The sequence below is a fragment of the Rattus norvegicus genome, chromosome 1 (assembly GCF_036323735.1).
Source record: "Rattus norvegicus strain BN/NHsdMcwi chromosome 1, GRCr8, whole genome shotgun sequence".
In the NCBI taxonomy this organism is placed as follows: domain Eukaryota; kingdom Metazoa; phylum Chordata; class Mammalia; order Rodentia; family Muridae; genus Rattus; species Rattus norvegicus.
Genome location: NC_086019.1, coordinates 224,557,813 through 224,583,027, shown reverse-complemented (window position 1 = coordinate 224,583,027; position 25,215 = coordinate 224,557,813). Strand labels below are relative to the sequence as shown.

The following is a 25,215-nucleotide window of genomic DNA, read 5'->3' as shown; positions in this document are numbered from 1 at the left end:
GTTCAATCCCTTGGCACAAGGACAGAAACATGACTCCTGCTGTATATGTTTGCTTGTGCTCTCTTCTTTTTACTTTCCTGGTGTTCATGTTTTGAATTTTGGCTAATTCTATAGACACAGCATCATCAAAGTCGTGACATTGCTTTGCTCAATCTACGTTAGGGAGTGTTATTTTTTTTTTATGTGCGAAACAGAGAAAACTGCAAAACAAACAAAAACCTGAGCAGGATGTCTCAAAAGTTTATAAATAAAAGGTGTCCACATATCAAACTTGGGACGATGCTCCTTCTCTCCCCTCTCCCCTCTCCCCTCTCCCTTCTCCCCTGTCTCCTCTCCCCTCTCCCCTCTCCCCTGTCTCCTCTTTCCTTCCTCCTCTCTCCCCTCTCCCCTCTTCCCTCTCACCTCTCCTCCCTCCCCCCTATCTCCCTTCTCCTCTTCCCCTTCCCCCTTCCCCTTCCCCCTTCTCTGCCTGTGCATATGTGTGGAGGGTGTGTATAACTGAGAATCGAACCTAATTGCCTCCAATATGTCAGGTAAGCACTTTACCACTGCCATATATCTCTAGTTCTTTTTGTGTTTTATTATTTTGACACAACATTACTACATTTTCCAGGCTTCCCTTCAATCTCAATTTGCTCTGTACTCTGGTAGACTTTGAATTGTAGTTCTCTTGGCTCATCCTCCTGAGTAGCTGGCCATGTTAATCCTTGGACAATATAGGAACCCTAAGGAAAAGTAAAAAAGTAATATCCCTAATATCCCAATGCTTTTGAAAAGGCTCATAAGTTCATAATAATACTTAATGAGGAGAGGGAGTGAAGATATTACATAATTATATATGTGTGTGTGTGTGTGTAAATAAATTTAATAAATTTAATCTAATATCTACCATGTTGTTCTGTTACAGAAATAGTACCTGACACACAATGCCTGATTGGGGTGCTGGGAACCAACAATATTCACAGTGGTGTACAAAAACTTGCGTGAAGTAGAAATGGTCTTTTACTTGCGATGCTCTTTTCCCGGTCTTCTAACCGGGAACCACAAAGGAAAGTGAACCACAGCTCCTGGGCAGATGTACAGCCATAGGACAAAGGCCTGGTACTGTATTTAGGAGCTGCTTTGACCCTCACTTTGACCCACATGAAAACTAGAGGTGAGCTGGAAGCTTCACACCCTCACTTCATTCATCTGCTTCTATTTTGGGCCACCTGTTGAGATTTTACTATAGGCCCAGTAACTGCTCAGGGAGTGGATAGAGGTTATAACAGCTAATTCGGCCCATTTCCCCTTAGTACCAAAGACACAAAGGTAAGTAAATGAGGCACTTTACTGTCAGTTTTCTACACTGTCTTTTTTCAGACACTCAAAAGACATCTGAAGGTCTCCAATTATCCTCACCCTGCATTCACCTTAGATTCAATTCCAGGAATAGCAGAGCATCATTGAGGCAGCATCCTGGAGAATGAGAAGTCAGCTCCTGAGGTCCAGCTTGTCTCCTGAAGCAGGTGTCACTATTACAAAGCTCTGTCTGTTACCTGTCTGTCTCTAGCTCTCTATCTCTCTATCTGTCTACCTATCTACATACCTACCTACCTACCTACCTACCTACCTACCTATTATCCATGCATGCATACAAGTGATATAAACTTACAGGTGATTTCAAGCCATCTGATGAGGGTGCTGAGAACCAAACCCAGATCTTCTTCTCTGAAAGCAAGAGCTGTAACTGCTCTTAACTACCTTATAGCAGCTTTGCTCCCAGGGCCACTTAGTTATGGTCCAGCCGAGGTCTAGTTCTTCTGCATTTAGATGTAAAGCTCACTTCTCTGCCATAGAGAACTTGGGGTCAATTGACTCCTTTATCTCTGAACATTCATTATATCATTTCCATGCTTCCTCTTTCCTTTTCTCTGTACTTGTCATGTCAGCCCTAGACAGGGCTGCTGGAGCCAGGACTCTGTCCTAAAGTCTGGTTCTAGAGGCTTGAGCAACATCAATCCATATTTCTTTTTGCATTTGCTGTGTTTTCCAGGCTAGGGTTTTCCTTGTTCTTTTAAGGCTTGTTTATTTGGTTTTCAGGAAGCTTTTGTATATTCTGGTGATTATTACAAAGGATTTTACATACCAGGAGTTCTTTCTTCCTTGAGACATCTCTGTTTACCTTCTTATCTTTAATAAATGTCCTCTGGCTCCTGCCTGTGGTACAAATGAACTGTTTTTGGTTCTTTCCTTTCATTTGAAACACACCTTTCCTACGTTGTCAGTACCTACTCCCTTTCCACCCTGCTTTTGACTTGTATTAACTGTGATTTGCTGTGAAGTATACACAATAACCATAATTAATCTTTCTCCCGCAAATGATTGAAGTCCATTCAGGCCTTGATGACCTCGTGAGTGCTGCTGAGTGCCTTGAACTCTGGGTTTCTGTGATGGCCAGGCTGGGGACTCTCAGAGACTCTTGGTTGCATTTCTAAATGTTCTTTTAATTTGTTTGTTTGTTTGGCATTTTTGGTGTGGAGACTCAGAGTGCATTTTCCTTCCACACATTATTTAAAAATCAGCACAGTTATTAGTATATGCGATGTCTAATGCCCCTTTTCTCACTCAATTCCTTTGATGCTCAGTATTTGAATGTTTTTGTGGTCAGACCATTCCTCAATGCTCCTGATTAGTCTTTCAGTTGAGTCTACCCTCTCTTGGACAGTTTGTATTTAGTGTTTATTCAAAGCATAATCTAGCCTTCAGTTTATTACCAGGGCTTAGTTCACTCTAAGTTTCATGTGTTCCTGGTTTATTTTGGTTGGTTATTTTGTGTATATTTTTTGTTTGTTTGTTTTGCTAGACCCCCCCATGCCTCCTTCACCCCCTCCATTAGACATATATATGTATATATATTTATATAATATATATATATATATTTTCCTCACTGAGCTGAAGCGCTGTATCTGCAGGTTTTATTTCCATGTATGCACTGGAGTTCAGATACAGTGTTGCATTTTTGTTTAATTTTATATTTCCCAGTAGAATTCTTACCAGATATAGTTTGATTTTTATATTTGTTAGTACAGAAATAGTGTGTGTGTGTGTGTGTGTGTGTGTGTGTGTGTGTGTGTGTATGTGTGTGTTCTTTTATTTTCTTAGGTTAGTAGCTCTATTGGGAAATGAATAGGTCATTGGGGACTGGTCCTTGGAAGGGACTATAGGACCACTGCTTTTCTGGTTTTCTATTCTGTCCATGTATATTCCTGGTATTTAAAAGTGGGTCCTCACCAACTTTTCCATGTACTCTAAACTTTCAGCCTGTGAAACTAAGCTAATCTTCTTTCAACAAATAAAGTGGGGTCGACTAGTAAGACGGCTCTGGATCTTTCCAGAAGACTGGATTTGGTTCCTAGCACCTCTGTGGTGGTTCATAGCTTTCTGTCACACACATTCCAGGAATCCAGTGTTCTCTTCTGGCCTCTGGGGGCACTACATCAGCACTGCATGCATGCAGTGAGCAGAAATATGCAGGCAAAACACCCATACACATAAAATTTTAAAAAACAGAATTCAAGAGGTGTGTGTAAAATAGCAGTTAAAGGGAAAGCGACCATGAATTTGAAGAACAGAAAGAAAATGCATGGAGGTGGGAGTAGGTTGGAGAGAGAAAAGGGAATGAGGAAGTGAAATATTATATTTTAATTTCAAATAAAAAGTTATTTTAAAATAGGCACCTTACATATTGTATCATAATAAAGAAAATGAGTTAAAATACTATTCTTCTCTCTACCTTACCATACTACAATATCCAGGACAAGTAGAGGCAAAATGTTTGTTGAAGTAGAAATGCAAATTTAGCAACAAAGTGGATGATCATGCATTGTTTCCTAATGGCACATGATAATAAACTAACCAAAGTTAGTTTGATTCCACTTAAATTATTGTTACTGACACGTAACAAATGTGATTGAACTGCTCAGATGGTACATTGGGTGATTTGATCAGAGCTAATGCATAACACTATCAGCGGTGGGGTTTTCTGTCCCTGGGAACCACACTCCATTGTCCCATGCTGTTTTCAGAGAGAGCAAACCTTTCCTCAGCTCTTGGAGAGAAACTGAATAGACTGGACTAAGCCAGTCATGCGATTCATGACCCTCACCAGCAAAAGAGGGAAACGTCCACCAGTGACCAGTTCAGCCAAGCAAAGTCTGTTTGTGAGGCTTTTTCCTCTGTTGGGAGAAAACTTTTTCTGCCTTCTTCCCTTTTATGAGGAGAATAGTATAAGAAGCTATGGCTTCATTCAAGTTGCCTTGAAACCAGGAGCCATGCTCACAGAATAAAGAGCAACAGCTAAGAGTGATGGCTAAGGGATCTTTCCTAATATTATCACTAAGGTCTGTTAGGTAATGGTGAAGTAGTGTTTCTGGCTACACTTAATTGAGCTTTCTTTTCCTTGCAGGCTGAAACACTTGAAATTAGTACTAACCATTTTCTACTTTCAAGAAATCACCAGTTAAACTCACACCCTTAAAGGAAGGATTTGTGTTCGTTGTTTTCTCCGAACAAGCTTTGGGGTGCAGTCATGTGTTATAAATGTTGGCTGTGCCCCCTCCCATCTCTGGAAAGGTTTAGCAGAATAAAATGAAAAGGAGGCACATTTTTAATAATCAAATGGGCAGCCATTGGATACCTTCAATGAGTCCTTACCAGCTTTTGCTCTTGGGAAAAGCTGCCAGCTAAGGCGGAAGTGGACACACGCAGCTATCAGAAGACATCAGGACGATTCCAGCCATGTTTTTCTGTGCAGTACTTAGATTAGTTATCATGAAGAGTTTGCTAACTGGGCAGGTGGAAAACATAAGAAATGCTTGGAAACGCACCCTACAGTCTGTGTGCAGGTAGGTGAGTGCTGCTGCAGAAGCTGCTACCCTCCTGTTGAATGGAATCCTCTTAACTCGATTCCTCTCATTACTAAATGGAGACAGACTATGGCTCCTGTCACAGGCACAGACCTTCATTTTCAGTTTACCCTGAGTTTGCTCCTATAAAAGGGTTCCTATCTAGAGAGAGCTAAGTGCCCTTGCCCTACAGAGGAAGATTCACCACTGCATTCAGAGAGCTCCTTTTCTGTAATACTTTACTGTAACAGAAGCCATTATGCCAGGAGTTATTAAAGCAAGGTGCTTGATTTTATTCTTGGAAGGGCTCGACTCTTTTTATTAATAAGAAAATCATTTACAATTATGCTTCATGGTGTGGGGTAAATGATGACTGCATTTTCTTGTTCATTATTCAACAGAGTCTGGAGAGAATCTCATGAGGTGAGAGAGGCCATCTTTCCTATAGAGTCCTTTATTGAGTAAAGATAAGCAGACACATTATGAAATCTAATCTTTTCTGAAGCCCTTGCTCCATGCCATTACAGACAACATCCTGGACATATTATTAGCCTCTCTAAGCAAAATGTTTCATTTTTTCAGTGCGTTGGACTTTGTAGAGTTTCTTACAGCTTACATCTGCAGGTGAACAGTGAAAGTGAAGGTGTCAGGGAGATTCTAGCAATTACTTTGGCTGTCCTGAAGGAGTAATATTGGAGTGGCCTTTTAGAATCTGTCCAAATCGATTTTGCTTTCTGTCAGGCTGGGCTGATTCTCACTTTGCCCATAAGTAGATTTGGTCTGGGTTGGCTCAGTCTCAGTAATGACAGTATATATCACCCTCTTTTTTTCCGGTTTTACATCTAAAGAAAATTCTTAATTGAATTTTTTCATTTAATAGGTGCAAGTGTTTCTGTGTTATCTTAAATAGGAAGAGGTTTGGAACCTCAATTTTGCTTCAGCTACCCACAACAGTCTAAGAGTTATGGCCTGATATCTATAAAAGCCACAATTCAAATTGGAGTGTCTCTGATCGTGGAATACAAGTGAACATAATAAATAACAAAATTGTAAAAAAAAAAAAAAAACTCCATAAATTTAATGACGTTCTCTCAATGTTTTTCAAGACAGCGTTTCCCTTTATAACTATTGCTACAATCTATAATCGCATTGCTTCATTTATCTGCTCATTTATTATTAATATACTTTACTTTGAACATAAAATTGCAAAGGCTAGACCTTGTATGTTTTCAATTCCTCTTATAAACTCCTCACTCAATCTCGGCTAGAAAATAAAGCATGCACACACATGAGCAAATAAATATTTGGCAGTTAAAAGATGAAGACTTCCATGCGCCTTCCATTTCCCTAGTGTTTATGGAATGAAAGAATTATTTGATAAGTAAACTGATGATTTCCAACTTTACATTGATTGACTTTGTAAGAGTCCAAGGGCGGTATATAATCAGGAGAAGCCAGCCCTCTAATCTTGAGATCTCTGTTTTCCTGAGCTACTCATCGTCACTGCTGTAGAGGAGAATGAAGCCACCAAATGTGGTAGACTGAAGTCTCATGCAATAGCCAATTTATTCAGAGCCCCAGTTTATACTCTGAGGGTTAGGAAGGCCACAAGAATAAAGTTCTAATGGGGTCAATTTTTGTACAATCACAATGACAAGCTGCATGGGACCAAAACATGTTTTTCCATAGGAGCATATAAAGCATAATTTGAACATTTAACCAAAAAGCAGCAAGCAATAGTGAGTAATCTGAGGTAAACTTATGCCTATTGCCTACACGTAGGAGGAGCAAGAAAACACTTGATTCCAAGAACAATCCCTTGGTTTTTTGAAGAAACTGAGGTCACAAGACTCTTGTTTTCTTGCAGTGTTACCACGAGCATTAAGAATTCTCCTCACATGACACCATTCTTAGACTGGTGTTCACATAGTAGTATTCAACAGTAGTATTCAATTTGCTTCCTCTAGAATGCATTGAACTACAGCAACCATGTGGTCCCAAGGGCCAGCAACTAAGCTGGTATGCTTCATTAAACTGTGATATCTGATAGGTCCACTAGAGCAGTGCGTTTTGAATGAATGATATTTTTCAGTTTACTAGGATAATTGAGATGAAATCCTCTTATAAATCAATGAGAATCTCTATGTCCTTCAGAAGGACCTGTCACTAACCAAGCTGCAGTAATCATATGTTAAGAACAGAGCCACATACACACCATAGGAAATTCTGTACATGTTTGTATGACTTAAAACTGCTAGTTTAAATGTCAGGGATCCGTCACCTCAGGGGATATCTCTCTGTAACTTCATGGGTAGTCCTAACTGAGAGCCACACCACTGAGCCTACTCAACCCATGCCACAGAAACAGAAACAATAAAGTTGTGTTTGCAGATCTGGGTTTTAGAGTTTGGTTTCCCACAGTAGAAAAGAAAGAGTTGACATGGTGAACTTTAACTGTTGACCCTAACAATTTTCCTCTGTAGTAAACAGCGCCCTAAAGACCATTATATGTGCTAGACCTGTTCTTTGATACTATGAAAACAAAAGAACTAATTAGTTAAACCCAAATTCATTTTACTAGAATTGAAAAAAAAAAAAGAATTGAGGAAGTCAAGTAGTCAAGTGTATTATTAGATAACGAAGCTAAATTAATGATTTGTCACCATATATTTTGGCTGATGAAGGTTTTGATTGACCACCCTTCCTATTCTAATTACTTGAGTTAAAAAAAATAAAACATAGGAATATTGGGGCTGGAGAGATGGCTCTGCAGTTAGGAGCACTTACTGCTCTTGCACAGGACTTGGATTTAGTTTTCAGTGCCACACCAGCTTATAGCCACCTGTAGCCTTCTGACCTTCATGGATACTTGCATACATATGCAGCAGATAAAGTCACACAGGCATATATACTTACACATACACTTTTTAAATATGTAAATATTTTTAAATAGTAATACTGACATTGGTTATATTCTCCTATTTCCAGAGCTTCTGAATAATGATTTTTGCAGATTTCCTGCAGAAATGAATATATATGAGGTAATACCATATTTGAGGTCATGGAGATCCTCAGACATTCAGAATATTCAGAAAATTAAATGTATAATCCCATACATCTAAAGAATGGAGGATTTCTAAAAAGCCTGGGAACGTCTTGTCTTAGTTACTATTCTATTGATGCGAAGAGACACCATGGGCAAGACAAGTCTTAGAAAAGAAAGCTGTTAGTGAACACTTACTTCTTTAGAGGGTTGGTCAATGATCATCATGGTGGGAAGCAGAATGGTGCTGGAGGAGTAGCTGAGAGCTTTGCTTTCTCATCCCTCACCCAAAGGGGGGGGAGAGAGAGAGAGAGAGAGAGAGAATTAATGAATGAGTGAATGAATGAATGAACTTCTGCCCATTCGCAGAGACCAGAGGACAGCCTCAGGAGTCATTTCCAACTAGGCTAGGAAGTCCCAGAGATGTACCTGTTTCTGCCTCCCAGGTGCAGGAATAAGGAGCAGCTCCCACCATGTCTGATCTGTTTGTGTGAGTTCCGAGGTTCGGGCTGAGGTTCTACTGCTTGTTCTGTGAATGTTTTACCAGCTGGCCTGTTCTTGGCCCTTGAGTGCCATGTTTATGGAACAAAAGTGAGCAGAAACACTATTAGTGCTTTGCACCAGAATTTCGATACTTCGCATATTGAGTTTAATCCGGCTGTTTGTGTTCTGTTAAGCTAGCTGAAGTGATGCTTATTCTCTGAAAGGGGAGGGAAGGCGGAGCTCCCAAACTATCACCTGAGCATCACTAAACACATACAGCTTTGTTGCTTGCTGATTTTATCATCTCTTCCTTGCCTGTCCTCTGTCTTCTTCCCTTGTATGTTCCACCTCTGTGACTTGGTTTTCACCAACATGTCTGTTAAAGCATCTTATCCACTAAATGCCTTTAGTCCAATGAGTTGACTTAGCAAAGTGGTCTTTTATGTGTAGTAGTTTCACGGGATGTTGGAAGCATGTGAAATCTTCCGTAGGAATTTGAGAAAAAAATGAACTGTATACCGTCAAGTGTTTTTCTGTTTATCTCCCTCCTTAACATTTCAATTTTCTGCACATGCATGCATACATACATACATACATACATACATACATACATACATACAAGAGATAACAGCCATGTTGTCAAAACCTGAGTGGTCAAAGGGAGAATAGTATATAAGTGTATTTCATCAATTGAAAATGATTGTATTCCCATTTGAATTACTACATTTGCCTTTATGTTTCATAAAGATATTGATTCATGATCTATTATAAAGAAACTATGTCAATAAAAATATATTTAGATATTTGAAAATGATAGTCACATTGTCTTCTTCAATCTCAAAAGTCTCCAAATGTTTTGCGTATTTTTTTCTTCAAAACTCTTTTGTGAGCCTGAAATTATAATGGTAGCAAAACAACGGAGCTATGAAGCCCGTTTTCAGTTCTTCTTGAAATCAGACTGTTAAGAGAAGGGGCAGGTATGTTGTAGGTCTGTTGACAAGACTTCTGAAACCCTGATGAATAAAAGGGAAGAAAAGAGACTCTCTATAGAGACAGGCATAGAAGGGACAGAAGGAATAAAGTATATAAGCATAATTTTGTAAACAATATAAATGAAGAAATTACCTTTTAGAAAGAAACAATGGTTACATTATGCTAATGTTCCCATTATTATTAAATAATGCAATCTCACTGCTTCAGAGAAGCATGCTTATACGTACCAGTGTGGGATTTCTTTCTTGTCTCATAAGCTCCTAAGGAAAACATTTTAATTGATACCATCCCTAAATAAGCCATTTGCTAATTTACTAACAGTACTACTTGGCGAGAGAGTGGAATATTAAGATCTGGTTCTTGATTTAGAAGTTCCCAGGAAGAAAGTCAGGTGGTAAAACTGTTTCTCTTCACCTCAAAATTCAATACATGGCCTGGAAGGGAAGAGAGTATGCAGATTGAACTACTTACTGAAAGCCACTGCAGACTTGAGGACTATCTGGTACCTTCATGCAATGTATTGTTCCAAGGAGAACAGAATTTTGCATTTCAGAGCTGTCCTCCTGGCAGAAAGGGCTTCTTCTCCTCGGGCTTGGAACCTGCCACCATGTCATAGTCTTCACTGGGAATGTTATTAGGAACACCACAGAATAATCAGCAGCCTTTGTATATACTTGCTATGAAAACTTTAATCCCCGCATATTACCCTGAGTCTCTGTGAGTCTTCACTGCAAAGTTGAGTCAGCAGGGCCTTTTATGGGCCAGTGTGCAGAAGATGAGTCCTAAAGATGTTTTTGTCTCTTCTATTGGTTTCCTGCATTATATGTCTTTACTGTTGTCATTTATCTCCTCCGTTTGCCTTTTTTTTTTTGAGACCGGGTCTCATGTAATCAAGGCTGCTTTCTTTCCTTTTCCTTCTTTTTTCTTTTTTCTTCCTTTCTAATTGGTTTTTATTTGTTTACATTTCAAATGTTGTCCCCTTTTCCAGTTTCCATTCCCACAAATTCCCCATCCCACCCCTCCTCCCCTTTGCCTCTAAGAGGATGCTCTTTATCTACCCACACATTCCTGCCTCGCCCCTCTAGCATCCCCCTGCACTGGAGCAACAAGCCTCCACAGGACCAAGGGCGCCCTCCCATTAAGGCCGCATAAGGCATCCTCTGCTTATGTTGCCGAAGCCATGGCCCATCCATGTGTGCTCCTTGATTGGTGGTTTAGTCCCTGGGAGCTCTGGGGGGTCTGGGTAATTAATAATGTTATTCTTCCTATAGGGTTGCAATCCTCCTCAGTTCCTTCAGCCCTTCCCCTAACTCTTCCATTGGGGTCCCTGGGAACAGTTCAATGGTTGGCTGTGAGTATCTGCATCTGTCTTAGTCAGGTGTTGGTGGAGCCTCTCAGAGGACAACCATACTAGGCTCCTGTCTGTGAGCACTTCTTGGCATCAACAAAAGCGTTAGGGTTTGGTGTCTGCAGATGGGATTTATCTCAAGATGTGGCAGTCTCTGGATGGTCTTTCCTTCAGTCTCTGCTCCATTTTTTTTGTCCCTGTATTTTCTTTAGACAGGAGCAATTCTGAGTTACAATTTTTGAGATGGGTGGATGACCCCATCCCTCAACTGGGAGCCATGCCTCTATACTGGAGGTGGTCTCTTCAGGTTCTATCTCCCTGCTGTTGGGTATTTCAGCTAATGTCATCCCCACTGGATACTGGGAACCTCTTGCTTCCCTGGCATGTGCATCTGGGACTTTCTAGTAGTTCTCCTGCCCACGCCCACCACTGCTACATATTTCTATTCATTCTTCTGACCCTCTGGACTTCTCTCCTGTCTCTTACCATACCTGATCCTGCTTTCACATTCAGTATGTTGCTTTTATTTCATAATCATCCTGCCTTTGTCCTCGTGTCCCAGAATGACAAATAATGGCTACTACACTTTTCTCTTTCTGTATTTTATAATTGATTTCTACTGTCTATCATAATAGCCTTTCTATATGAATCAGTCTTCTCCAAAGAAATAAAATCAATAAAAAAGTAGAATATATAAGACAGAATTTGGGGAGTTATCATATGGTCAAGGAGCCTGAAAGGTTCATGATGCACTGACCATAGGCTGGGAATCTAAAAAGCCAGTGATGTCATTTCACTCAATCTGAAGAGCTGAAAACAAGGAGTTCTGAGGTTAGGACTCTGTCTATGTCTGATGGCCCAAGACCAAGCACTGATGCCCAAAGCCTGGAAAAGATGGATGTTCCAGTTCAATAAAAAAAATGACTTTCCTATGACCTTTGTTCTATTGGAACCCTCAGTGTGTTGGCCCACTGTATAGGTGAGGACTGTGTTCTCTAATGCAGTGTATCTAATCAAATGCTAATCTTTTGTAGAATCATTCTCACAGACACATGAGTCAGCAACAGTTACCAGCTTTCTATGCATCTGTCAAACTGAAGTAACAACAACAACATACCAGTTGATCATCATACCCTGTAAATAATGTCAATCCATGGCTTACTGAATCTTTTTACAGTGAACTCAAAAGATTATGAAGGTATTAGACAGCATCAGTTAAAATTGACTTTTAAAGCACCGAGAAAATAAAATATGTATTATCAGAAAATCCTGACATGAATGTTGGATTCTGAGCAGAAAAACACAGGCTCTTCCTGAAGACAATGTTCTGCAGAGTATACAGCGGTCTTTGAGTTCTTTTTAGAATCACTGTATTTGGCACAGGTAGTTCATCCATGATCCATCCTTCACACTTTTAAGATCATCTCTTCTACTGATCTTCTTCAACCTGGTATGTAAGTTTTCTCATTTCTGGACTGGCTTCCTTCCTGCAGACTGCCCACATCATGTGTGGGTTCATGTTTTATGTAATGAACCATGGTCTGATGTCTAAACATCTCTATTCTCAGAACTCTTCTTCAGTTTCACATCTTTCCACTTTTTTTTTATTTCCCATCTTCTTCCTTTTAACCTTTGTCCTCCAAAAGTCTGGGTTATTTTTAGACAAGAAACACGCAGCATCTCTCTGATTATTACATGTCTTTACAAAGCTCTAGAGATCTTCCTCAGCCTCTCTCTGCTCTTTAGTGGTTCAGCTGGTATACAGGCTTCTTCAATGTCATTTCTTTACGAGTGCTCTCATCCTTCCCACACTCTCCCATAACTAGGAAGATCATAAAAGTACTTAGGAAAACCACGAAACCAACACAGTGCACCAGCAACCACATCTGTGACCTGAGGATCTTTCTATGGTTCACAGTGGTGTTGCTTTCAGCTATGAGAATAAGGAGCACTCCTGAAACCATGCGTATATCTGTGGCACGGGAAGCACACTAACCATTTACACACAGAGAGATATCTGCACTTGCCAGTTCAGAGCATTTTTGAATACTACTGGTCTAAAACCTGAATGAGCCAGGCTCCAGAAGGCCTGGATGTTAACCCCTGGCCTCCTCTTCTATTGGCATTTCTCTTTCTCAGTCACTACACATGAGTCACTACCATGGCTTTGGTGCAATCCCTATGGTCAAGTCCTTGAGGTTTAATCTAGGTCTCAGACAAAGAAGAAGTTACAAAACATATGCTAAGTCATATGACCAGGGAAGGAGACTGCAAATGTGAAATCGTTATTCAGGTCTTCCCAGCTGCCCCTAACAGTGATTCACTGCCCTGTTAGGGTTGCCTGTCCTGACTTCACAGAAAGAGAAGAAAATCCTCTTGTTAGGTTGCAATAACCTACCCATCCTTTTCATATTTTAAGCTAAGTTTTTCTTCTCTTAAGCAATCGGGCACACTGAGGGCTCCTATGAATGTGCTGTTGTCAAAAGTAACAGGATCATTATACCAGCACTGTGATGATTTTAATCTTCTCTGATATCTATTTCTAGTGTTTATGTCTAAACAGAAGACATAATTTTAATAATTTAAGCAGCTTGACATACCATTCAGCCAGAGAGAAGCATGCAGAACTCATATTCCCATCTAACAAATGTTCTTAGCTACTATTGTTGAGTTCTGTGGTATTGAAAAACAATGGACTTCCTTGGATGATTTCACATTGCTATTCACACGAAGAAGTTAATACAAAGTTGACTAGGGAAAGGACCTGGTAGTTTACATTTTTCACTTAGAGGAACATCAATTCTATTCCTATTTGATGTATTACAACTCTTTAAATTCTAAATTCTATGTGTTAATTTTTGTCAACTTGACACAAACTAGAGTTATCTAGGAAGAGGGAACCTTAACTAAGAAACTGCCTTCAGCAGATTGTTGTGTAGACAAGAGTATAGAAAATTTTTCTTGATCAATTATTGATGTGAGAGGGCCCTCCACTTTGGGAGGTATCATTCCTTAGTAGGTGGCCTTGGGGTTATAATAAAGCAAATCAAGCAAACCATGGAGAACAAGCCAGTAAGAAGTATTCCTCCAAGGTCTCTGCTTCAGTTTCTGCATCCAAGTTCCTGTTGTCAGTTATTGCCCTGACTTCCCTCAGTAATGTGTATGACAGACAAAACCTTTTCTCCCAAGTCATGGTGTTTGTCTAAACATTAAGAAAACCAAAGAGGAAAATCTCTTAATGTCCTTCCAGTACACATTTTTGTTTATTTAATTCTCTTTTCTTACGATTATTACAAAGTCAGAATTGCAGGATTATGTGCTACTGACAATACTGAACAATGACATCATCAATGTTTATTTTGAAAAATGGTTATTTTCAATGTCAGCAGATTACCAACTTGTAATACCTCAGTTCAAAAGCTGGGGATGCAGGTTAATGGTTAGGACATTTGCCTAACATATAGCATAGGTCTTAGATTCTGCTCTTAGAACAGCAAACACAATGAAGGTAGTTCACGAGGAGGGTGCATTAGTCATTGTTCTATTGCTATCATTATACACTAAGACCAAGGCAACTATTATAAGAGGATATATTTAATTAAGGGTTGGCTTATGGTTTCAGAGATTTAGTCCATTGTCATCATTGTGGGGATCACGGCAACTTGAAGGTAGTTGCTAGAGCAGTAGGTGAGAGCTACAACTACATCCTGAGAAAGGGAAGGAGGGAGGGAGAGAGGGGGGAGAGAGAGAGAGAGAGAGAGAGAGAGAGAGAGAGAGAGAGAGAGACTGACTCTGCAACTCCTGACCTGCTGCAGGCTTTTTTGACAAAACATTCAAATATATGAACCTACAGGGGCAACTCTTATTTAAACCATCACAGAAAGTCTCACAATTTAGAGAAATTTAAAATGAGCGTCTTTTCCCTCCTATTTTCCTGAGTAAATGCTGATGAAGAAACAACAAGTGTATATTTGGGTAACTTATGGGGTTACAAACTGTTTGTCCATTGAGCATACCCTGAGGTATAGTTTTGAGGACACAAGAGCTTGCTTGGTTAAGAAAGTGGTACACTTAGCATCTGTGATGTCTTTCCATTTCATATGCTCGTTGTGGTTTCTGAGAACTTGGTCAGCTGTGCAATGACACCAACAGAATAGCATTATTCAGAAGGAAGGTACACATGTGGCTGTAAATACCTAAACTGTGTGTGCATGTGATTTCTCCAGTTCTAATATGCCCTAGTTTCCATTGGTCCCTTGGTGAGCTCCAGCCTGTGGGCACATGTATGTTGACATCATTCTATATACAATGCTTTTGTCACCACAGAGATCGCAATGCAATTGGCTGCGAATATGAGAACCATGTCCAGTATGTGTGCTTTCGTGCAAGAACACTGCTTTAACATGAATATTTAGCAAGGAGACCTAAGCCAGTACAAAGATCTCGTTCATCAGGCTCTTTCTTAGGAATTGGTGAGGCTATTCTCACCTCATTGCTAGATGATATCAGTCATTCAGTGGTTCCCACTGAGGACTCAAGACTCTGTACCTTGCTCTTAGCAGATTCTGCAAATGGCCTCTGACTCATTACCCATCTGCTTCTCTTAAGTCATTCATCCTCATCAGATTTTTATTATTAATATCATTTCCTCATTGGTATTTGGACTATATTCCATGTTAAGATTATTAAATGAATCTATCACTTGCACAGCTCCCAACTACCATCACTGATTGGATAGAACGAATACAAAATGTAGTAGCAGATTGTTTAAAATGATCCAAGTTGGATTCGGCAGAAGCAGAGGTGGGAACGTTCCAAAAGACCATGGCTCACTCCACCACACATGTTTTCCATTGACAGCCAATGTTCTTCAGTTTTCCTAATTACAACCTCAGCCTGCGTCCATCCGCTCCTGGATGCTTCTTCCATTTGTGGCCTGCCCGTATCCTGTGCGTTTCCTTCCTTCAGCCTACCTCTCAGCCACACTAATGTGATTCCCAGTCACAATGTGTACCACAGGTGCTCACAGCAGGTTTGGGGGCAAAATAAAATGGAAACTTGTTAACACCGTTTTGGGTTAAGTTAGAGTATTTGGTGAAGAGAGGCTCACATGCTTGACTGAAAGGGAACGATTGGAAAGATGAGTGTTTGTCATTCTGCAACACTTCTATTCCCTGTCAGTTCTCTTAGCAAAACTAGTAACTGGTCAGACATTGCTGAAGAGGTCAAAGCAGGAGGCATAATTTTAATTTTAACTGGAAATAAAGCTGAGGCTACTCTTTGATTCTGAGTATATTGATTAAACAGTGTTTATGAAATCTTAGGTTAGATTTCAGTTCATCGGTCAGTTGAGGAGACAGATGTACAAGATTCAGCAGTGAGCAATACAACACAACGGAAGTCAGTGAGCATGAGTTGGAGCATACATGTGTATGTGCATCTGCATGCCTGTGTTCCTAAGGTCCTGGGAAGGAAAAAGAAGAGTGAGCCACAGAAGGCTGTGTGGGTCCAGAAATGTTCTCAGGAAACTGCAGGGAGGAAAAATACTGGTATTTGGGTCAGTAGAACAGGGTAAACACTGGATGTCGAGGGCCCAGAATGGCCTTTTCCTTCAGCAGTCCCCACCTTTTCTCTCCATACCCTTCCCCACATCACAGTCCTAGCATTTGCTGCACTGAACAGGATTCTAGTCCCTGTGTTCTTACTTGGACACATCCAGCAAGTCCTCAACAGTCATAGGACCACCACACACCTTTCACTTTCTCAGAGACTGAATTTTCCTTCTGTGTTCCTAAAGCAGTGCACTCAGGTCCCTCAACATTCACCCCCAAAGGACTCCTCTCTGTCTCTGTCTCTGTCTCTGTCTCTGTCTCTGTCTCTGTCTCTCTCTCTCTGTCTGTCTGTCTCTCTCTCTCTTTCTCTCCATGTATCTGTCTGTCTCTCTCCCTCCCTTCTTCCCTTCTTTTTACCTTCCCTCCCTCCTTCCCTCCCATTGAAACACAGTGAACAATCACAGTTGTCTTGTTTGCTCATTTTTCTGTGTTCTGCGGCCCTCCTCTAGGCTGAACACCTAAGGTGTTTTGTTTGCAGCCATACTGAGCCTGCATTAGGTGCCCGATACAATGTGTGTTAAATCCATCAGTGCCAGTGGGATCTATGTTATGTTTGGAGCGGAGAAAACTTGACATTTCTTTCCATTTCCTATGAGTGGAGCTATTTGCTGAGAGGCAGGAAGAACGTAGTGAGTAGCGAATAGCAAGCAGGCGCTGGTGTTGCATGACATTACACAGTCCCATGTCCCTTGCCTTGTGCTTCTCCTGACTCGTAAGAACCTGGAAAACAGCAACCCTCCGGAGTATTTCCAAGAGATAGACTTGAAAGGAACAATTATGTGGGCTGAACCAACATTAGTAAATTATATTAGAAAAAAGCTGCTGGCTCCATTCCTTTTCCAATCTGTTTGGACACTGTAGATCTTGCTGAATGAAATTTCTGCACACAGTGAGCCAGGATGTTATGTTTTCAGCCTGCCCCTTGAAGCTCTCCAGTTTGCTAGGTAGAGTACATGTCTTGGCTTGGTACTATTCCTGCCTTTCTCAAAGCAGCACTGAGTGAATCTGTGTACCCTTGTTAATTTACTGAAAAGCATTTAGAGAACCTGTTGTTCATGTCTCACAGTACCTCGGACTAGCTGTAAAGTGGAGCTTGAGTCAGTCCCAGTTGTAGCTGGTTTGGGTCCTAGGTGCCTAGCTACCTCTTGAGGTAGCTAATGAAATGCAACAGTGGTTATTTATAGTTCATTTGTATATGGTGACAATGAATTATCCCATATTCTGTTGACATGCTGGATTTTTAAATCCCATCTATGGTACTCATACTGGCGCCCAGTACTTACCAGTTCATATTTATCCTCCATCACTGTATACGTCTTTCTGTCCTCTCTCAGTTAGCACTCTGGGGATGAGTGCTTCCCTTCTCTCAGGCAGCAAACCAAATTGTTCTTTATTCAGTACTGTCTTCTAAAGTGGGTAATTCTCCCACCTACTCACTACTATTGAGTAATCTACAATGGCCCTCTCATTTTTTTAGCACTGCAGTGACAACACACATCCTTGCCAGTCGGACATGAATATTGAAGGAGCCTGGAAGAGAGGCTACACGGGGAAGAACATCGTGGTGACTATCCTGGATGATGGCATCGAGAGAACCCACCCCGATCTGATGCAAAACTACGTGAGTGTTTGCTGTGGCCACCAGTCTTCCCTCTTTGGAAGTAGGGCACTCCTGTTGGGATGGTCCAGGAGTGGGAGAGCTGCTGGCGAATGCAGTGGGAGATATGGCAGGTTCTGTGTGTTGTTCCTTCCTTATGAAAGGGGAGCACAGAGATCTTACAGCACAGGGATCACAAGATAGCTTTTCTCTCTTTAATTCCCCATGCCTTCAATGGGGTGGCCTTCAAAAGGAGAACTATTGGGTATTAGAAACCCTGCCACCAATACCATCTGTTACCAACCAGGCCCACTCTTCTCAATAAACTGCCAGGCAGTGCACTGTCTTTATGGAGAAGAGCAGACTGACAGCTTTTCTCCAGCTGTTCTGTCATCTTCTTCTTCCTTATGTCATCTTTTTCAAAATAAAACAACTTTTTAAAAAACTTTTTTGAGATTATAATATAATTACACGACTTACCCTTTCCCTTTCCTTCTACAAACTTCCCACGTAACCCTCCCTGCTTTCTTTCAGTCATGGCCTCTTTTTTCCGATTGTTGTTACATACAAACACATACATACATACATACATACATACATGCATGCATACATACATACATTCCTAAAATTACAAATACAACCTGCTCAGTCTGTGTAATGTTACTCATATGTATGCTTTCAGTGCTGAGGATTTAATATTAGATAAATAATTGGTGTACACTTCCCTAAGGAAGACCATTTCTGTAGCTGTTGGCCTTCCTTAGAGCCTGTGGTTCTTTGTGTAGGGTTAACCTGTGGACTTACCCAATCTACTTTGGCATGTCTACTGTCCCTGTTCAGCTCCTGCTTCGGCAGCTATATTGATGAGAGTAGGCGGGTGTAGCTGCTGACATGACTAGGAGACACAGTCTCACAGTAACCTCCCTGATTCTCTGGCTCTTACAGTAATTCTGCCTCCTCTGCTCCAGGGTTCGTGAGCCCGAGGTGTAGGAGCATTTTGTAGACCAGACTGCATATTTCTGTATTTTGATTGGTTGTGATTTTCTGTAATGGTCTCTATCCCTTGCAAAGAGACCCACTTCTCGTTTACCTCCTGGTACTACATGTCCACCCATCCCTTCCTCGAGAAGAAGCTGAAGATTTGTTTAGCTTTGTTTTGAATGAGTCAGTGGTTAACCACACCCTGTGGCCAAGCACATCCAGATAAATGTATGCCTCTTTTCAGTATAGAACTTGAAGCCTCACTCCCCTCAGATATAAGTAAACTAACTAAACTCTGGAGATTGAAGTCAGTTATCCAGGGTGAGATATGAGATCAGAACTCTAGTTGGAGAAAGGACCTTTGTCTTCTCACATGCCAGGAGGGCTCCCTGTGTATGCTTCTACCTGCTGCAGACTGGACTTCAGTAAGCGAAATTCATGTCTACCTAATTATGATGGCAGTTTGTGCCTCTCTTATGTTTTCATTCTGAAAGAACATTCTCTAGGAGTATTTGTTCAGTTATCAATGAAGCCACTATCCCACTTCTTACTTGGTGGCCAAGAAAAGCATTCTCTATTATTCAGACCAAAGACTTGAACTTCTGTCTGATTTGTTTCATGTCCAGATAGACTATAGAATAGTCTGTTTGGTGCCTCTGTTTCCTGTCACTCATTTCAAAGTACTTTCAGCTCTGACAACCACTAAGAGGAATCAGGGCTCCCGTGTACAGGAAGCAAAACCTAACAACGTTATATGCATCATGTATTGTGCTTAATTCTACAAAACATTTCAAACTCTGTGGAGTACAATGTATTTTCAGAAACGCAAGCATTTAATAAAGACTGGAAGCAAAGATAATATTGACTTTTATTAATATTGGGCATAGAAGCAATCATGAAGCCTAGGGGAATTAATGATAGTCTGAAACAGGTAAAATGCAGGAACAAAAAATTAAACTGTAGAAGTGACCCTGTGAGTTCTCTTTAGTGTTCAGGAGCTTTTATCCTAACCACTTTTTGAAAGCAAACAAATAAATCCAACTCTGGCTTCAGAGGTTCCGTTTTCTCATTTTAAACCTTAGCTTAGGACAGCTTTGCTCATCATTTGGGCTGTTCTCGCAGCTATAGGATAATAGTGCGAGCCTGACTTGAAGGCTTTTATGGAATAGAAATTATTCCTGAAAGAAGACTAATGTTGTGTAATACAGATCCCAGGAAACCAATAGAATAAATATCTCATATCTTACCTGGCTTGTCACTTATGTGAGAATAATTGCATTTTCTTCTAAAAATCACCAAAATATGATAAAAATTATTGCAAGCTCAGGACATCGAGTAAGGGGCACATATATATATATTTACATATATCTATATATATATTTACATATATCTATATATCACTGCTTCTAGATATTAGGAAAGTGCTTAGAAAATGTGGACTGCTACAAGATAAGTATCTCATAAACTGGGTCACTCTGGGTAATAAAGGGGAAGTCTTTTGGTCTACACACACTATATCACCTAAAAGAAATAATAGAGCAATGATTATTATTGAACCAGCAGTCTCTTCCTAAAGTGTCTGATGCTAGTGAACCATGAGTATTTTCATTAACCTAATTACTCTCTTGCAGAAATGCATTTAAGAATTCATGAGTTTGCGGGGTATCTCTAACTACAGTCTGTTTCCCCTCTTTTCTTCATGGTCGTAGGATGCTCTGGCAAGTTGCGATGTGAATGGGAATGACTTGGATCCGATGCCTCGTTATGATGCAAGCAATGAAAACAAGTAAGATTCAGAGGCAGGCTGGCATGTGGCTGACCGGGAGCTCTGCTCTCTGCTTATGCTGAGAGAAGTCTTCTCTTCAAAAGTCTGGGTAACAAATGGTCTTTAAGCCACAGCAGGAGAAACGGGTATCTTTTTACTGAAATTTCGAAATATGAAAGTGAAGTTGTCTATAGAGGAAAAAGTAGCTGCTGGCAGAGCCCTGGGGGATGACTCAGCACCTCCAAAACTTACAAATGGAAGTGAAGATGTTTCCTTCTGAGATAATTAGTCCATAGCACTTTTTTTTTAGAGATAAGTGTGCTCAGGGAGGAGGGAACAAGACAAGAGTAATTCCCAAAGTTTCACTTACTGTTAAATTCAACATGTATGTTTGGACATTGGAGTTATGGTCACAGATTGGGTTTTACACCAGGACACAATAGAACATCCAAAGCATTTTGCCAGTCATGGGCTGCATTCTCTTTCTGATCCCCCTTCCTAATGAAGAGGCCTAATGTGTCTCCCCACTCACTATGGGAGTTTTTAGAATACAAATGAAAATGGAGATCCATTGGGTAGCAGAATTTTTATCCTTTTTCAGTGGGTAAGTGGCAATGGTGTTTCCCACCTGATAGTCTCAGCAGCAGATATTCCTGGTCACTAAACCACATTAGTTCATCTCTTCTTTCTCATACTTCAGAGATTTCCTGAGGAAACATTAAAATTTAGAAAATTTCTTGTGACTTCTTCTTAGCATGTTCAAGTTGGAGTCATGCTATTTGCAATCCACTGTTTCCCTTTGGGGAAGATTTTCATAGGTAGCATTGGTTAAGTAAATCAACAAGCTCAGATAAAACCAGACAACCCAGAGAAACTTTCTAACAACCAAGTGTATATAATAACTGGGGTCTGTGGCAAAAACAATAATGCATAAATTGATATAAGTGGAGTTTACTAGAACTTCCAAACAAAAAGAGAAGGGCACTAAGTTATAGCTCATGGACTCCTTGCAAACTTGGTCTTTATTGTCAAGATTATAATGTTCCATAAACTTCACATAAGTGTAAGAGTTTCAGGCAACCTGAGCTGAATTTTTTAGCCCAATTACAAGACAGTGTGAAATGACTTGAATCATTTAATATTTAAGGATGCACTCTAGTGATGTTAGGGGTGGGATATGAGAAATATCTGTCTTTCGTGTTTGCTTTGAATTTACAATTTCTCTTAAAAATTTATCTAAAAATAACCTTTAAAACAAAAGCAATATACTTCGAGTACCTCTGCACACCCTGTTCTACTGACGTGCAGTATAGGCATCCCCAAGAATCCACCAGCACTCAGCAAAATCCCAAACACAAAGGACAACGTCAACATCGGTAGCATTCACAAACATCATTGGCCATACTGCACACACAATAGGGATGGAATTAAAAGGTAGCCTAGTTTTCTATGTGTTAAAGTGATGAAAGTGTCAAAGCTCTAATAAGATGGTCCTTTACCTTGGAAAGAACTTGAGGCATACTTATTTCTCTTACAAGCACCGGCTCACACTCTACATGCAAGAAAATGATAAATGCTAATACTGAGAGGAGAAAACAAAACAGCAGCAGTGAGGGAAAGTACAAACCAGACAGAGTGCTAAGCAGAAGGGAAGGTGTGCAGGGGGAAGGCCCCCGTGTGACTGTGAAATGAAAGAAAGGCCACCGGAGAGCAGGCAGAAGCTGAAGAGTGACCAGAGTGACCACATGTGGATCATTGTGTCCTAAGATGGGAGCTGTGTGCTTACATGTGCCTACATGTTCAGTTTATCTGATGAGTTTTGTTTTGTTTTCTTTATTTCACCTAGACGTTCTAGGAGAGAATTGCACATAAATTAATGCCAATCCTACATCTGCCAGCATAGTCCCTAATGTATCAATCATGTTGGAAGAGTCTGTTTGTTGAAGCAAATATTAGAGCGAAGCTGACTGTAATGTATCTATTTGCTGCATTTATCACAGAAAAGTTTGCAGAGAGAAAAGGGGAGACGTAAATGCAAAATATCTGGATCAGGTTAATGCCCAATGTCCTCCTTTAGGATGTGAATGTACAGATATGCTGTTGGTAAGAATGGAAAACCAACGGGTTGAGCCTTGTAGCTAAACATTTCTTTCTTTTTTTTCCTTTTTTTCTTTATTAACTTGAGTATTTCTTATTTACATTTCGAATGTTATCCCCTTTCCTGGTTTTCGGGCCAACATCCCCCTAACCCCTTCCCCTCCCCTTCTATATGGGTGTTCCCCTCCCCATCCTCCCCCTTGATCCCTTGGTTAGTTAAATCTAAATCTACCTGTGGTATGTTTTTGCCTTGAAATGCTGTGGTGACGGTGACCATTATCAAAGGTGTGTGTGTGCTATAATAGCGCTGACCAGTTTGTCCATATGTAAAAAATCTGGTTGAGTACTGGTTTTACTGGTGATTGGCAGACTTTTTTTCCTTTTTTGTCTCTTTGAGACAGGGTTTCCCTGCGTAGTCTTGGCTGTCCTGGAACTCACTCTGTAGACCAGGCTGGCCTAGAACTCAAGAGATCCACATGCCTCTGCCTTCCGAGTGCTGGGATTAAAGATATGTGCCAACACCACCTATCTCAGACTATCCTTTTAAACCTACATGCTTAGATATAGTAGTGAAATAATACAGATTGCTAACAAGTTGAATTCGGAAACTTGCTTGTAAACTTGACCATTCTCCAGGACTTTTGTTCATGAATCACTGCATTACTGCTCTTTCTGGAGCACCCCACTGCATACCAATTTGACCCACTCAAAGAGGGGGTCACTTCACTTCACTGAGTAAAATGGGAATTTGATTGATGGATGATACCAGCTTTATTCCAGATGTATGGCAATCGTTGTAGTCTTAATTTTTTTTTCTGTTGGAATAGAATTGCAACACTTTCCTTTCCCCTTTCTCCCTCCAGCCCACCCCAAGATACCTTTTTTGAACCCCCCTATATAATCACCCACTTTCAGGTTGATAGCTTCCTTTTATTCTTATTTTTCTGTGTGTATATGTGTGCATATGTGTGTGTGTATATGTGTGTGTTCACAATTATATATAAATACAACCTGCTGAATCTACCTTTCATGCAGTTGAGTATTTGGTTTCAATGACAACCACTCTACACTGACCATATAGTAATGGTACGGTTTCAGGGGCAGGCTATTTTGTGTAGACCAACCAATGGGGCTCATCCTTGGAAAGGCTAATTCTCCTTCTCCCAGCAGTCACTGGTTGTCTGTAGGAGCACTGGTTTGTCTAGGGGCAGTACTCTGAGAAGTTTTTCTCCTTCCACTTTAACATGTTGATATTACTATTATTCTGCAGCCATTTCTAGGAGAGCCTGTTTCACAGTGGACTTCCTGGAATTCTGGTTCTTTTGATCTTTCTGCCCTATCCCCCACTCCCATTGCTCCCTGAGCCATAGAGGCAGAGGATGTGATGTAGAGAGATCTGGTGGGGCTTGGTTTCCCTTGGTTTGTTTATATCTGAACTGTGCCAAATTGTAATTGTCTGTGATAGTCTCCATTGGCTTTAAAGAGGAGGTGATTGTATGAGTGGTATATGCAGGTGATTTGATGTGAGAAATATAAGAACAGGAGTGGGGGGAGAAAAGATTCACTGGAGCTTGAAGGAGAAAGGTCAATAAAATGTAGAAGGAGGACAAGGGACAAATAATACCATGGTTGTTTTAGAAAAGCCCTAAGGAATCATTATTTTATAATTACCCCCAAATTGTATATAATATATTAAAGGATATAATAATTAATATTTATTAAAGGAAATTATGCTACTTGGCTGACAGTGCTCCCCATAATACCCATAGAGGAACAAAAATCCCAGGTACAAGAAACCTCCATTAGAATGGTTGATCAGGGTAGTCCAAGTGACTCCCAAAACAACATAGATTAATGATCTAGCCTTTGATTGCCTCTCAGATGTTGAAGGTTAGCTCCTATTGGTGACCACACCACACTCTTGGGACCCAGGACTCAGATATTCTAGTTGGTTCTAACTTGAAAGTCTCCATTCTGCTGTCTGGTTTCAGTGGTAGCAGAAAAGACTATACCAGCGGCCAAGTTAGTTGAGCAATCCACCAGATATAAGATCATTAAGGAGAAGAGTTTCAACTTTAAGAAAGTGAGAATTAGGGAAGTTGAGGAATATGCTATGCACTATCACCTTGTATGATCAGACCGATTGGTTTGGGAGAGCATTTAAAATTCCCTACTCCTTGGCTGCATTTGTTTATTTTTTCAATGAGTATTTGTCTAAACATCATGGCTAACTACAGTGATGAAATCTGTATTGATTGTTAGTAGATTGAATTTGTAATTGACTTCATAGGAAACCAATGGCTCAATGATTTTTAATGTCAATAAAGAATATAACCCAAGACTATGCAAATCATATCTTAGACTTACATGATTATGATTGGTACCAAAGTTTTGAAGTGAAGGATGTCAC

General features: G+C 40.4%; 1 protein-coding gene across 4 annotated transcripts in view; it reads left to right on the top strand.

The window, feature by feature from the left end:
- The window catches only part of Pcsk5 (proprotein convertase subtilisin/kexin type 5), a 430,528-nt gene that overhangs the window by 111,323 nt on the left and 293,990 nt on the right, over positions 1-25,215 (top strand). For all 4 annotated transcript variants that reach the window (XM_039109729.2, XM_039109692.2, XM_063264264.1 and 1 more), the window contains exons 4-5: positions 17,843-17,986; positions 20,653-20,729. In XM_039109729.2, coding sequence (XP_038965657.1) covers positions 17,843-17,986; positions 20,653-20,729 — 221 coding nt within the window. The remainder of the gene's footprint in view (positions 1-17,842; positions 17,987-20,652; positions 20,730-25,215) is intronic.